Source organism: Sinocyclocheilus anshuiensis, unplaced genomic scaffold (genome assembly GCF_001515605.1).
Source record: "Sinocyclocheilus anshuiensis isolate Anshui unplaced genomic scaffold, SAMN03320099.WGS_v1.1 scaffold1149, whole genome shotgun sequence".
Lineage (NCBI taxonomy): Eukaryota > Metazoa > Chordata > Actinopteri > Cypriniformes > Cyprinidae > Sinocyclocheilus > Sinocyclocheilus anshuiensis.
Genome location: NW_015555317.1, coordinates 44508 through 58460, shown reverse-complemented (window position 1 = coordinate 58460; position 13953 = coordinate 44508). Strand labels below are relative to the sequence as shown.

General features: G+C 38.3%; 1 protein-coding gene across 1 annotated transcript in view; it reads right to left on the bottom strand.

Annotated features, from left to right (window-relative positions):
- Nucleotides 1-417: 417 nt before the first annotated feature.
- LOC107671582 (uncharacterized) overlaps nucleotides 418-13953 on the bottom strand; it is a 33063-nt gene continuing 19527 nt past the window's right edge. Inside the window, exons 2-20 of the mRNA XM_016464494.1 lie at nucleotides 10527-11686; nucleotides 10214-10270; nucleotides 9866-9974; nucleotides 9448-9572; nucleotides 9227-9286; nucleotides 8949-9082; nucleotides 7833-7998; nucleotides 6792-6909; nucleotides 6093-6243; nucleotides 5254-5347; nucleotides 4739-4833; nucleotides 4116-4451; nucleotides 3862-4038; nucleotides 3313-3389; nucleotides 3064-3213; nucleotides 2836-2970; nucleotides 2628-2748; nucleotides 2301-2442; nucleotides 418-582 (exon numbers count right to left, since the gene is read on the bottom strand). Of these exons, the coding sequence (XP_016319980.1) occupies nucleotides 418-582; nucleotides 2301-2442; nucleotides 2628-2748; nucleotides 2836-2970; nucleotides 3064-3213; nucleotides 3313-3389; nucleotides 3862-4038; nucleotides 4116-4451; nucleotides 4739-4833; nucleotides 5254-5347; nucleotides 6093-6243; nucleotides 6792-6909; nucleotides 7833-7998; nucleotides 8949-9082; nucleotides 9227-9286; nucleotides 9448-9572; nucleotides 9866-9974; nucleotides 10214-10270; nucleotides 10527-11686 (3572 nt within the window). The remainder of the gene's footprint in view (nucleotides 583-2300; nucleotides 2443-2627; nucleotides 2749-2835; nucleotides 2971-3063; nucleotides 3214-3312; nucleotides 3390-3861; nucleotides 4039-4115; nucleotides 4452-4738; nucleotides 4834-5253; nucleotides 5348-6092; nucleotides 6244-6791; nucleotides 6910-7832; nucleotides 7999-8948; nucleotides 9083-9226; nucleotides 9287-9447; nucleotides 9573-9865; nucleotides 9975-10213; nucleotides 10271-10526; nucleotides 11687-13953) is intronic.

Here is a 13953-nt window from a genome sequence, read left to right as displayed (position 1 = left end):
TTGGAATTTAACACCGAAAAGCCCTAGTTTCAGTAAAACTCACATTTTCCTTATAACATGATGGTATGTGATGACAGCAGTCAAATCTAGCAAGGAAATCCATAGGTGTTTTATGATACATTATACTAGAGACAGGTATTCTTGGATTGTGCTAATCTGGTCATTATAATTGCATCACACTTACATTATTGTAAGTATTGTGTCATAATGGCTACATTAAGAGGCTCTATTCTGCCCCTTATTGGTCATGATCATTATTACAAATATTACAAAAGTCAAACTTTCAGGTCAGCTTTTTTTATTTGACGATAATGCAAAACCCCAAACACTTTTAAACAGGTGTGTAAAATCAGATTCTTTAAATGATTTAGAGTATACTCCATTGTAATGTCCTAGAGAGAGTATATTACAGTGCAGCTAACTGCCCGCTCTACTGCTGAGAGGATGTAGGCCCAATACCTTCCTCTGGAGCTGAGCCTTGGCCAGGTCAGCAGAGAGAGCGTCCGCCATCTTGTCTGTGGTCTGCTTCATCAGAAAAGCTGCCTGCAAGGCCTTGTCCAATGTCTTATGTATTGATTCCTCCTGAAAAGCATGCAACAAAAATGAATACATATCTATGCTGTATGTGAATATATAATACACTACTGTTCAAAAGTCTGGGGTCAGTAAGATTTTGCAATATTTGCTCACCAAGGCTGTATTTATTTGTTCAAAAATACAGTATTACTGTGAAATACAGTGGGGGAAATATTTATTTGATCCCCTGCTGATTTTGTAAGTTTGCCCACTTACAAAGAAATGAAGGGTCTATAATTTTTATGGTAGGTTTATTTTAACGTATAGAGAGAATACCAACCAAAATATCCAGAAAAAACATTATAAAGGTTAGAAATTGATTTGCAGTCCAGTGAGTGAAATAAGTATTTAATCCCCAAGCAAAACATGACTGGTGCAGAAACCCTTGTTGGCAAGCACAGAGGTAAGACATTTTTTTGTAGTTGGTTACCAGGTTTGCACATCTCAGGAGATTTTCATCCACTCCTCTTTACAGATCCTCTCTACATCCTTAAGGTTTCTTGGCTGTCGTTTGGCAACTTGAAGTTTCAGCTCCCTCCAAAGATTTTCTATAGGACTGAGGTCTGGAGACTGGCTAACCTCCCGTGTAGTTCGGGGCTTATCCCTCACCTTTCTCATGATCATCCTTACCCCAGGAGGCGAGATCTTGCACGGAGCTCCAGAACGAGGCCGATAGATGGTTATTTTGTATTTCTTCCATTTCCGAATAATTTCACCAACAGTTGTCTCCTTCTCACCAAGCTTCTTGCTGATGGTCTTGTAGCCCATTCCAGCCTTGTGCAGATCTACAATCTTGTCTCTGACATCCTTTGACAGCTCTTTGATCTTGCCCATGGTTGTGGGAGAGGTTGGCATGGAAGATACAGATTGTGTGGACAGATGTCTTATACACCTAACGAGCTGACATTAGGAGTAACTTCTTAAAGTGGCAGGACTAATCCGTGTTCCACGTGGGCATATAACCAAACTGTGGGAGCCAGAATTCTTGCTGGTCGGTAGGGGATCAAATACTTATTTCACTCACTGAAATGCTAATCAATTTCTAACCTTTATATAATGTGTTTTTTCTGGATTTTTTGGTTGATATACTGTCTCTCTCCGTTAAAATAAACCTACCATAAAAATTACAGACCCTTCATTTCTTTGTAGGTGGGTAAACTTACAAAATCAGCAGGGGATCAAATAAATATTTCCCCCACTGTATTATTAAAATTTAAAATAAATGTTTTCTGTTTTAATATATTGTTAAAATGTAATTTGAATTTTCAGCATTATTACTCCAGTCTTCAGTGTCACATGATCCTTCAGAAATCATCTTAATATGCTGATTTGCTGCTCAATAAACATTTATTATTATCAATGTTGAAAACATTTGTGCTGCTTCATGTTTTTGTGAAAATAGTCATTTTTGATGAATATAAAGTTCAAAGGAACCGCATTTATTTGAAATAGAAATATTGTGTAACATTATAGATCTTTATCATATTTACATCCTTATTGAATAAACATTTCTTTCAACAAAAAAAAAAATCTTACAACCCCCAAACTTCTGAACAGTAATGTATATGTTTAGTATACGTTACTGTTATGCTGGAATTATATTGTAAATAATCAACGTTGTAAAGTTTTTAATTACATTTTAACTTAAATTCAAAATGTTTGCATTACTAAATTATGCCTTGTTCTGTTGTGTGGATGTTAGCTGTATGACAGTCTAAACTGACTCTGCTGGAGCGGTGTAGTCTTCCACTGGTTTGCAGTGAGGTCCGTTGAAAGAAGACATTACTGGGAAGCAGCGCTGAGTCAGACTGAGTAGAGCACCTCCTAGTGGACACAGGTTCTGACGCTTGATCTCGCACTTTAAATCTGGGAAAACAGCCAGTGCAGTCAAATGCTATTGTCAATTAAGGGTTATGTGTACAGTTTACTGTATGACCTATTAAGTCTATGATCTAACCTTGACAGATCAAGCTGCATTTGTGCTTTGGTAATATGATGTGTTGGGTGCGTATTTAATAGTTTGTTTGCCATTTAACTGCTAAATTGCTTACACAGCAGGTATACTACAGGAGGAGCCATAGTTGACCTGCAGCAGAGGCTTATGGGAAGGATGAGCAGGAATAGAAGGGGCAAGTTTTGTGCCGTTTAAGAAGATATTCCCCAAGTTTCCCACTGAAACAACAAAGGACACTATTTCTTTACTTGGTTTTCCAGTGTATATGACATACAGAGGTAGCAGATTTTAAAGTGGTTCCTCACTTGCAGTTCTGTAGCTGGCACTTTTGTTGGTTGGCTCAGTGTCAGTGCTGGGGATTGTTGGCCCAATGCTGGCTCTCCGATGGCTATCAGACTGGCTGAACTGAGATGTGTCCAAAGGAAAGCTCTCCACTGAGGCTGTTACCATTGAGAGAAGAACATTTGAGTGCCTTTATCTCTCTACATACTGAACTGCAGCAAAATACTATTTCGCTAAAAGTATAGTCATACCCTTGGATAAGGTTCTGGAGTCATGTGACCTCTTGTCAGCACTGAAGCGGGTGCGTATTTGTCCGTGTGATGGACTGAAGGCTCTCTGGAAACTCATGGTGTGATCTGAATCCTCACCGTCAGTGAATGACAACACACAAATACCCTTTACTTTTCACTGTATAGACATTAACAAACACCAATACTTAACCACATTTATTACATGTGTTGCTAAAGAAACAAGTGTGAACCAAATTGTGACTCTGTCACCTTTGCTCTTGCTGAGCTCCATATCAGAAGAGATCCAGTCCTCAGTCGTCTGAAGGTTTGAGTCTGTCTTCACACGTCTGATGGTACAGTGAGGGTGCATATTAGGTTTGCAAACCTCGAAGAAACAACACTCTTAAAAATATATATTTTTTTATTGGCATCATGGTTCTAAAGATCCTTTAACATCCATGGAACATTTCCATTGCACTAAAGGTTCTTTATAGTAAAAAAAATATATTCTTCACACTAAGAAAATAATATATTTTTTAAGAACCGTTCACTGAAAGAATCTTTGGGAAACCCAAAGTGGTTCTTCTGTGGCATCGCTACAAAAATTCCCTTTTGGGATATTTATTTTTAAGACTGTGGAGCTTTTCGATTGCACTAAAGGTTCTTTATAGTGTAAAGGGTCATCAGATTATTCTTCACGCTAAGAAAAAAAAAGGTTCTTTTAGGAACTGTTCACTGAAAGGTTCTTTGGGGAACCAAAAATGTGTGGGAAAAAAATCTGATTTCGTTGGACACTTATAGGACCCTAACTTGAAGTACCTGCGGGAGGGGCCTCTGTTCTGGCTACGGGTCTGTCCCTTATGCTTCCTCTCCAATGGATACCTGCCATTCGGATAATCAGTCTTCTTGCTCTCATGAGGCAGGTGTCCAAGGCTCTCCTCTAGTGCCCTCTTGAGGCGCGACACCTCATACTGCAGTGCAAGGATAACCTCACTACTGTGAAGAGCACAATGGAAATGATGGTTAATCTAACAATTTGCAAGTATCAATAAACAACTTCCTTTAATACTTACTTGTGGCATGAGCAGTGTGATGCTGAGTGTGTCTCATTTGCAGAATCGCTCATTCCCAGCTGAATATCCCCTCTTCTGTCAGTCACCTGGTTAGGCATGTCAGTGGCGCCACCTACTGATGTGTCATCCTCTGTTAGAGCTCTAACAGGTGCATTCTGGGTAATGCTTCTAGCTTCCATGGCTTGTGTACCCAGCTGTTCATATTCCAGGTGGTTCACTGTGGGCTGCACAGGTCGTGGTGCCACTGCTATAGTTGTTCGTGCATTGGAGTGGGAGGCTTCACTGTCTGAACCGCTCATATTTGCCATGCTGATGACATCATCAGAGAGTGCAGAACTGAACGGAACATCAGAAAATTTTGTATAAAATGTAATATTTTTTTCAAATGTCAGTTCTGCTATAGAATATCTTTCATAAGATAAAAATTCTAATCTGAATATAAAAGCACATTTAGTTTAGCATTTATAATCTTATCTTTTGGCATTCCCATTTGTGAATATTACATACAGTTTTTTTCTACACTAGTAACTTACTAGACACCAAAATGAAATATTTTGCCTTTGATAATTGACATATTTGCATCCCTGTTTTAAAGCACTAGCTGCCATTGTGTGTGCATTTACCTCAAAGCACTAGAAGGTGTTTGGGACAGTCCTGTGTTTGGCCGGCTCAAGTCAAAACTGCCAAAGCCACTGTCAGTTTCCGGACTTAAAAAGCTCTGAAAGAACAAAAACACTCTCTCTGCCATTATGTCCATTAAAGGAACAACCCATACCTGCTGCAAGTGACACACTGTAGCAACAAATGCCTTCAAACAATATTAGTACTAACAAGAAAATCCCACAGTATCTCAAAAACAAGAATGATTTGGGGGAAGTTTTTGTACTGTATCTAACATACAACAAAACTTATTTACTCTGTTTATCTCCAAAATGTAATGCTGACCCTGATAATTATATCAGTCTATGAGGAAATGTGATCATTTTATAACCTTAACAATTGACATTGACGTTATTGACAGGTTCTCGCAAGCAACAGATTTGTTTTCTCACAGACAAACCTAATCTCTTTCTCTCCATGTCATCCTGTTGCTGTGTGTGTGTGTATGTGTGTGTGTGTGTGTGTGTGTGTGTGTTACCTGTGTTTTGTCTGTGGTTGGCTGAGGAGAATTCCAAGGAGAAGGTCCTACAGAAGTGAAAGAGGCTTTACTATCTCTGATCTTCTCTTCATACCTGAGAGAGGAATGATCACAGCAGCCATTAAAAACAAGGTTCTTTTTCACATTTACAATAGTTTTTGATTTTTGATACTCTGATAATATTTGCACCATTGTATCTAATTGGTCAGTGTTAATGCAACACAGGACTCGCATTACGCTTACAAAAAGTACTGTGGCTGTACCATGGTACAATGAGGATTTACACAATACTCTACAGAAATTCAAAATAACATATATTAACATTGTACCATGTTCCTTTTGGTTCTTTTTTGTTAGTGCAATGCAATAAAGCAATAATAGCATGCAACACAAATCACTAAATATATCTAATTTTCTGGGCTAACACAACAAGAACACACAGACTCATCTGAGGGCTACTTGCAATTATGCCTGTATAATTGAGATAATATTACAGTTTTTATTAATATTACATTTTTTTGTTTTAATTCCAATTTTAGATGGTTCTAGTAATTTTGTTGTGTGTTTTTGGCATTTTTGTACATTTTCTTTTAAATATGTTTATACATTTTTTGTTAGTTGAACTAAATTAAAATGAGAAATGCTGCTTTGGCAAATAGATGAAACAAAACAAAACAAAAAAATATGGTTTTAGTTTCAGTTAACTATAATAACCCTAAATCATGCACCTTTGATTTACCATCTATCCTTGTAAAATTGTAACTTTTAAAATTGCTATCTGGTACAATGTTGCAAAGCACGCACAGCAAAGAATACAAATCTGCTAGTAAAATACTGACCTATTGTGTGTAAGCTGCTTTAATAAAGTTGAGGTGGACACTTGTGCCAGGACGTCCTGGTAGTGTTGGTCCTCTCCTGTGGTCAGTCTGTTCTCCTCTTCCTCATTGGCAGTGCCAGGCGTTTCAGTGGAGAAGGTGGAATACCTCAGAGGAAGATACAGAAAAACGAACAGGGGGAACTAAGTGTTTCCATAATGAAACTGATATTCCCTTGTCCCTCCTCTCAACCTGTAACCTGAGCTGTGCTAAATATCACGATACGCTCTCTCCTCTTACGACCCACATCAGTGATCTTTCAGAAAAGACCTAAACAAGGGACTGGATCACATCATTTCTAATTAACATAACAAATAATTTTTTACATTTTTGGATGAATTATGCCCTTAAAGGCTTAATGTTAATAGCTCAAGGATTGTGGAGTTTGAACCTGCAAACTTTTGATTACCGCCCCAGATACATTTCGTAGAAAGTAGCTAGACACTAAAAAATCTAAGTCGAATTGTGTTTTTAATTTAGCAATGTTGATTCAGTTTAAATAAGAGTGACTCTTCTATTTTGTAAACACACAAAATGAGAATACAGGTAATTTAGTTCTACATTGTGCATTTGTTATTTCCCAAAACAACATAGTGTGAATGTGGCCTATGGGTAGGCAGAAACAGATAAGGAATAAAACATGGCTGTACTGTGATACATGATAGAAGCTGTTTTCTGTGCCGCTGGGAAAAAGCCCATCAGCTGTGTGATCTTCACTGGTCTCTTCATCATCATTGTCCTCCATGTTGTGTCTGACAGAGGAGATGCTGAAGACAGACTCCTGCAACATGACACATGCTTTTCATTCAGCCACAGCATCCACAAAACCTACCACGGCCAAGTCATTCACTTCTAGCAAAACAAGCCATGCAAACGGATATGAGGCACACAACAATATCAGCTTCACTGTGTGTGTACACATGAGCATTAATAATTTCAGACTCTCAACAGGAGAAGTAGTTTAAAGGAATAGTTTGTCCCAAAATAGAAATTTTCTCACCCTTAGGCCAGATGTAGATGAGTTTGTTTCTTTGTCTGAACAGATTTGGAGAAATTTAGCATTGCATCACTTGCTCACCAGTGTACTATATAGTGAATGGGTGCCGTCAGAATGAGAGTCCAAACAGCTGATAAAAATATCACAATAATCCACAAGTAATCCACATGACTCCAGTCCATCAATTAACATTTTGTGAAATGAAAAGCTGCATGTTTGTATTAAAAAATCTACCATTAAGACATTTTTAACTTGCTTCTGGCTAAAATATGAGTCCTCCATGTATAATATTGCTTTCCCTGGTGAAAAATATGGATTATGGATTATTTTGGCCAGAAGCAATGATTTAAAGTTAAAGCACCTTAATGATGGATTTGTTAATTACAAACACACAGCTTTTCACTTCACTGGAGTCGTGTGTTTTACTTGTGGATTATTGTAATGTTTTTATCGGCTGTTAAATTGCTAGATTCTAAATTTGTCCGAATCTGTTCCAATGAAGCAACAAACTACATCTACATCTTAAACGGTCTGAGGGTGAGTAAACTTTCAGCAAATTTCCAATTTTAGGGTTGAACTATTCCTTTAAGCAGAAATGGCATAAGCTAAACTTGTCATTTTGTGTGTGTACAGTATATGAATGACTGAATAAATGAATGAATGAATGAGGGAAAATCACCTAAAAAGTAGATTAATGTGTGTGTTACCTTATGCAGTGATGAATGGGGTGATGAGAGAGGGATATCTTCACAAGGTGGAGGAGAGGGAGTGGAAGATGAAGGCGGATAGAAAACATGGCAGACATTTCTGTCAATCTGCTCTTTAATGTCTTCCAGGTGCATGCCTATCCTAAAAATCTGCCCCTCGACCTCCCTTAAACACAAACGTGAAGATACGACACTTGCAGGTTGACCCAGTGACCTATAACAGTTTCATTCTCCTGTTTTGACAGACTTTAGACTTAAAGGAACACTCCACTATTTTTGAAAATAGGCTCATTTTCCAACTCCCCTAGAGTTAAACAGTTGAGTTTTACCGTTTTCGAATCCATTCAGCCGATCTCCGGGTCTGGCGGTAGCACTTTTAGCTGTAGCTTAGCATAGATCATTGAATCGGATAAGACCGTGATTATTACGCCGGAATGAGAGTATAGTTCCTTGCCATATCGGCCTAGAAAATCGCAACTTTTCATTTTCCGTCGGTCTTAGTACACGATGTAACTACAGAAGAGTCAAGTTTTAAATAGGAAAAATATAGAAACTCTTTGGTCATTTTTGAGCGAGATGCTAACGGTCTAATCAGATTCAATGATCTATGCTAAGCTACAGCTAAAAGTGCTACCGCCAGACCCGGAGATCGGCTGAATGGATTCGAAAACGGTAAAACTCAACTGTTTAACTCTAGGGGAGTTGGAAAATTTGCCTATTTTCAAAAATAGTGGAGTGTTCCTTTAAAGGAATCAGTCAAATTACACTTACACTGGCTGTCAAATGTTTGGACACACTTGAATGAGTTTGTTTGTGAAGATTTTAAGAAATGTTTTAATTTAAAGGTATAAGTATACAGTATATGCCAGTAATTTGTTTTATATATAAAACATATTATATATTAAGTATAAATTGTGTCCATGTAGGAATTTTGTTTCACAAACCAAAAACTTTAAATTAACAACATTTTAATGGCTTTTTGGAGCCAATAGTGAAGATGGAATTTACCATCACAAACTTATAATTTAAACAGTCTTGTTGATTATAACGAGCATTCTAGTTTTTTGACATCATTAGTTAGTAGTAAAATGCAGTTTGGCCAGATGAGATGTCTACCTGTCAGGGTCAAACTCTCCTGTGTTTCTGGTTAAACCCCTGTAGTTCTGCATCTCCAGAGCGCGATGCTCCTCCCTCTTTGTGAGGTAATTCCTCTCCAGCTGATCTTGGGCCTCCATCATGCTCTTTAGCACCTGCAGAGAGATCAAACAAACAAGATGAAAAGTTTACATTTGCTCCCCATTTTGTGATGCATGGTTGAATTTTGATCTTTTGTCTGAACAGTGTATGATTATGAATATGGTTTCATGCAATTTATTATAAATATATACAGTTACCATCTGTTGCTTCTCCACATTCATTGACATGGTGGTGACACATGTTTTGAATTCATCTACCTGCAAATGAGAGAAAAAAAAACAGATGTAGCCTAGCGCACCTGGACGTTAGAAGGTTCTGCAAAAGCTAAATGCATGTTAAAGAACTAAAAACACAACATAAGGCACAGAGCAAAATCTTAAAAAGAAAGATCTTGCTAACTTGTGGAATTTGTCTGTACCTTCTGCATAAATGATCTGATGATGTCTCTGAGCTCAGAGGTCAGTCTCAATCCGTCTGTCAGGCTCTGTGATTCAGTCTCCACAGGTTGAGAATTCTGCAGGGCAAACTGCTTCTCACTTGGACCTGCTGAATAGACATGAGACACGAGGACACAAAATGCATCTACATAAATGTAAGTGAAAAATTATCTAAACATGCAGTGTCCCTTGTTCATTGATTCATATTTTATCTTATAGCACTTTCTATTATTTTGGAACTATAAACCACCTAATAATGTTTCTTGTTTCACTCTTTTAGAAAGTCTGTTTGACTGCTGAAGAAACCAGCTCAAATTTCCCTGGTAGGGTTTCTGTGCCGTCAGGGTTACAGTGTAGTACAGTACTTCAGCTGGAGAAAGAAATACAATGGCTTCTTGCCTGCGGCTGGTGCTTGTGGGTTAGTTGCTGTCAGTTTGGTTTTTTCATTGTTGCTAGTTGCATCATTCCAGTCAATAGTCACAGAAGGCTCACTGGAAGCGTGAATCTGCTGCTTAAAAGAAAGCAACAATATAACCCACACAAACTGGGCTGCAAATCAAATTAAAATGAGGATATGTTGAAATGCAGATCATATGTTGATACTATATGAGAGCATATATTATAAAGGCATAGTATTTATAATGTTAATATTTAGTGTTATGTTCCCTTATCAAGATATACTTATGAACATCAATACATAGAAGAAATGCTTCGAAATTAATGGGGAAAAAACATCTTGAATCTCACCTGACCGATTAGGTTTTCATGTTCTGTGTATTTAGCAAGCAATCGGTCATATTCAACCTGTAAATGAATTAAATGGTTGGTTATTTAAGTTGTAACTTTTTTTTTTAATGTTTAAGCTGCTTGTGTATCTATCTAAATATCCTTTAAACGCCAAGCTTTTCAAGCTTAAAACTACTTCAAACTGAAAACCTTTACAGTTTTTTAAACTATTTCAAACTTCCAGACTAGGCTTTCTTAAGCAACTTCAGGGCTTGTCTACAAATTTTACATTCTATTTTATATATTAAAATATTACAATAAAATATAGAGTCACCTGTAACTGATGTGCTACTTCCTTGTCTGTAAACACATTCTCCGGTGGCATGATGGAGTCTTCTAAAACCCTGCTGATGATATCTGCTGTAGGTTTACAAGAGGAGGTGGATTTACCCAGAATGCCTGGGGATGACTGGGCTCGGGCCATAGCTGGTGACTGGCTGATGGGCTTAACGCTTCCATTACCTTTAGGTATTTTGACTTTAGGTGCCACTTTAGAGAAATCAGGTAGTGGGTAATGCACCTTCCCCTGCCCGTATTTCAGCTCACTGTAGGACATGGTCCTGCTGAAGGAGTACTTAGGCTTCAGTGCATCTGCTTTAGACAGATCTAGAGAGTTAGCGCTGCAATTCTGCTTAGAACACTCTTTATTATCATCTTCTTCATCATCATCCCCAGCAGATACTGCATCACTGATGCAAGTCGTTCCAGGTTCCTTAGATGAGCTTGACTCATTTGTAACGTTTAGTTCAACCAATCCATGGCTTTCAGCAATGCTTGGATCAGGCTCCTCCATCACATGCTGAATCTTCTCCTTCTCTCTTACGAAGATCTGTGGAGCCTGAGAAGCTCTGCTCAGCACGGTTTCATCAATGCTGTCCATCAGTGACATCTCAGGTAGGGTCTCAGCTTCAATGATCTTGCTTGAGTTAAGCAGCTCCTCCTTGGAGAAGTGTCTGAGCAGGAAGTCAGTGATGTGGTCTGCAGGTTGTATGGGTGTGGCTACGGGAGGAGCCACATCCTTTATTGCTTTATGATTCGATAGAAGAGCATGAGTATGATTAGATTGGCAGGCCTCTGTTTGTTCTGCACTACCGATTGGCATACTTAACTTATCAAGCGTAGTGAAATTCTGGCAGGGCATCTCAGTAACCATTTCACATAGAAATGCTTCTAAATTCATCTCTGTTTGATTGGTGCTTTGCGCACCATCATATGGGAGCTCTTCATGTTCTTCATCACTGGTGTTGACAGCATCATCCACGTGTGCTCCAATGACTGGCTTCACTTCAGGGGTGAGTTTCTGCACTGCTGCCTTGAGTATGTTTCCTTTCCTGTTTCTGGTGTTTGAATGCTCTGTGCACTCACTACTAACTGATTCAACACCCTCTGAAGAGCCCTCTTCAGTCTCGCATGACTCTGACAGCTCTGCATTATCTGTACACAAAATAAAAAGACAGTGGTTCGGTTAAAGTCTTTAATGTCTTGGTAAAATATTATAATATAAACCCATTTTTAGAGACTAAAATAGACAGAAAAAGGATTAAAATAGGGTTAAATTTTGGTAAAACAATTTGGTTAAAAATATGACTGTTTTTACTCTATTTTGGACAAACTTATGAATCAGAGGTGTCATGCTATGGAGGACGAAACCTGCAAAAACAATAAATAAATAAATAAATACACAAATAAATATGCCAATAAATAAATAAATGTCTGTATAAATACACAAATTCTTGTTTAAACTGCGCAACATGCTAATGAGAGGGAGTCAACCATGGACTTGGTCGGGTCTTGTGATAGCTGGGGGCGCGGCTTTCCCGCTGACAGGAAATGCATGGTGTAAGTCCAGTATAGCCTAGTAAAGTCACTTTTGCCGTTCAACAGAGCAAGATACATAGAAAAACTGAGCTGTATTGTTCGTACAGTATCTGTGACTTTACAAACGACCCAACGTAATGGCCAGTGTCGTTTCCTGACGTCATTTTTTGTAACCCGATTGAGTCTCCAGCTAGAGACAAGTGTAATATCAGTATCCCTTGGTCATCGTGAGATGACTGGTATGAAGTGGTTTTATCGAGGAACAGACAGTTTTTTCCCATTAGTTATCAGAACAGAAAATACAGGTGACAAAAGTATGTTTATTAAGCAAATAACGGTTCAGTATTGCAATTAAGAGCTATGTAAGCATTAATATTTTACATTGGCCACTTAAAATCTTTTATGATTTAGCTCTCTCATGATTATAACTACAAAACTAACCCTATGAAAAAGTGTAAGATAATAACCAGTCACCTTGACTGATGAAGTTAATACGCATGCGCGCGTCACACACCATCCGCCTACTCTTGCATAATTGACACCCTCTCATTAGCATGTTGCGCAGAGGAAAAATAAATGTGGAACTACATTCAGAAATAAATGAGCGATCAAAGGAAAATAAATAGGATGTTTAGCATTTCCTTAAACATTTTCCATTTGCCCACCAATTTATTTTATTTATTTGCCTACTTTCATCACATGTTTAATTATTTATTTATGTTTTTAAACAAGAATACGTGTATTTATGCACACATTTATTTACTTATTTGTGTATTTATTTATTTATTGTTTTTGCAGGTTTCGTCCTCCATAGCATGACACCTCTGATTCATAAGTTTGTCCAAAATAGAGTAAAAACAGTCATATTTTTAACCAAATTGTTTTACCAAAATTTAACCCTATTTTAATCCTTTTTCTGTCTATTTTAGTCTCTAAAAATGGGTTTATATTATAATATTTTACCAAGACATTAAAGACTTTAACCGAACCACTGTCTTTTTATTTTGTGTACAGATAATGCAGAGCTGTCAGAGTCATGCGAGACTGAAGAGGGCTCTTCAGAGGGTGTTGAATCAGTTAGTAGTGAGTGCACAGAGCATTCAAACACCAGAAACAGGAAAGGAAACATACTCAAGGCAGCAGTGCAGAAACTCACCCCTGAAGTGAAGCCAGTCATTGGAGCACACGTGGATGATGCTGTCAACACCAGTGATGAAGAACATGAAGAGCTCCCATATGATGGTGCGCAAAGCACCAATCAAACAGAGATGAATTTAGAAGCATTTCTATGTGAAATGGTTACTGAGATGCCCTGCCAGAATTTCACTACGCTTGATAAGTTAAGTATGCCAATCGGTAGTGCAGAACAAACAGAGGCCTGCCAATCTAATCATACTCATGCTCTTCTATCGAATCATAAAGCAATAAAGGATGTGGCTCCTCCCGTAGCCACACCCATACAACCTGCAGACCACATCACTGACTTCCTGCTCAGACACTTCTCCAAGGAGGAGCTGCTTAACTCAAGCAAGATCATTGAAGCTGAGACCCTACCTGAGATGTCACTGATGGACAGCATTGATGAAACCGTGCTGAGCAGAGCTTCTCAGGCTCCACAGATCTTCGTAAGAGAGAAGGAGAAGATTCAGCATGTGATGGAGGAGCCTGATCCAAGCATTGCTGAAAGCCATGGATTGGTTGAACTAAACGTTACAAATGAGTCAAGCTCATCTAAGGAACCTGGAACGACTTGCATCAGTGATGCAGTATCTGCTGGGGATGATGATGAAGAAGATGATAATAAAGAGTGTTCTAAGCAGAATTGCAGCGCTAACTCTCTAGATCTGTCTAAAGCAGATGCACTGAAGCCTAAGTACTCCTTC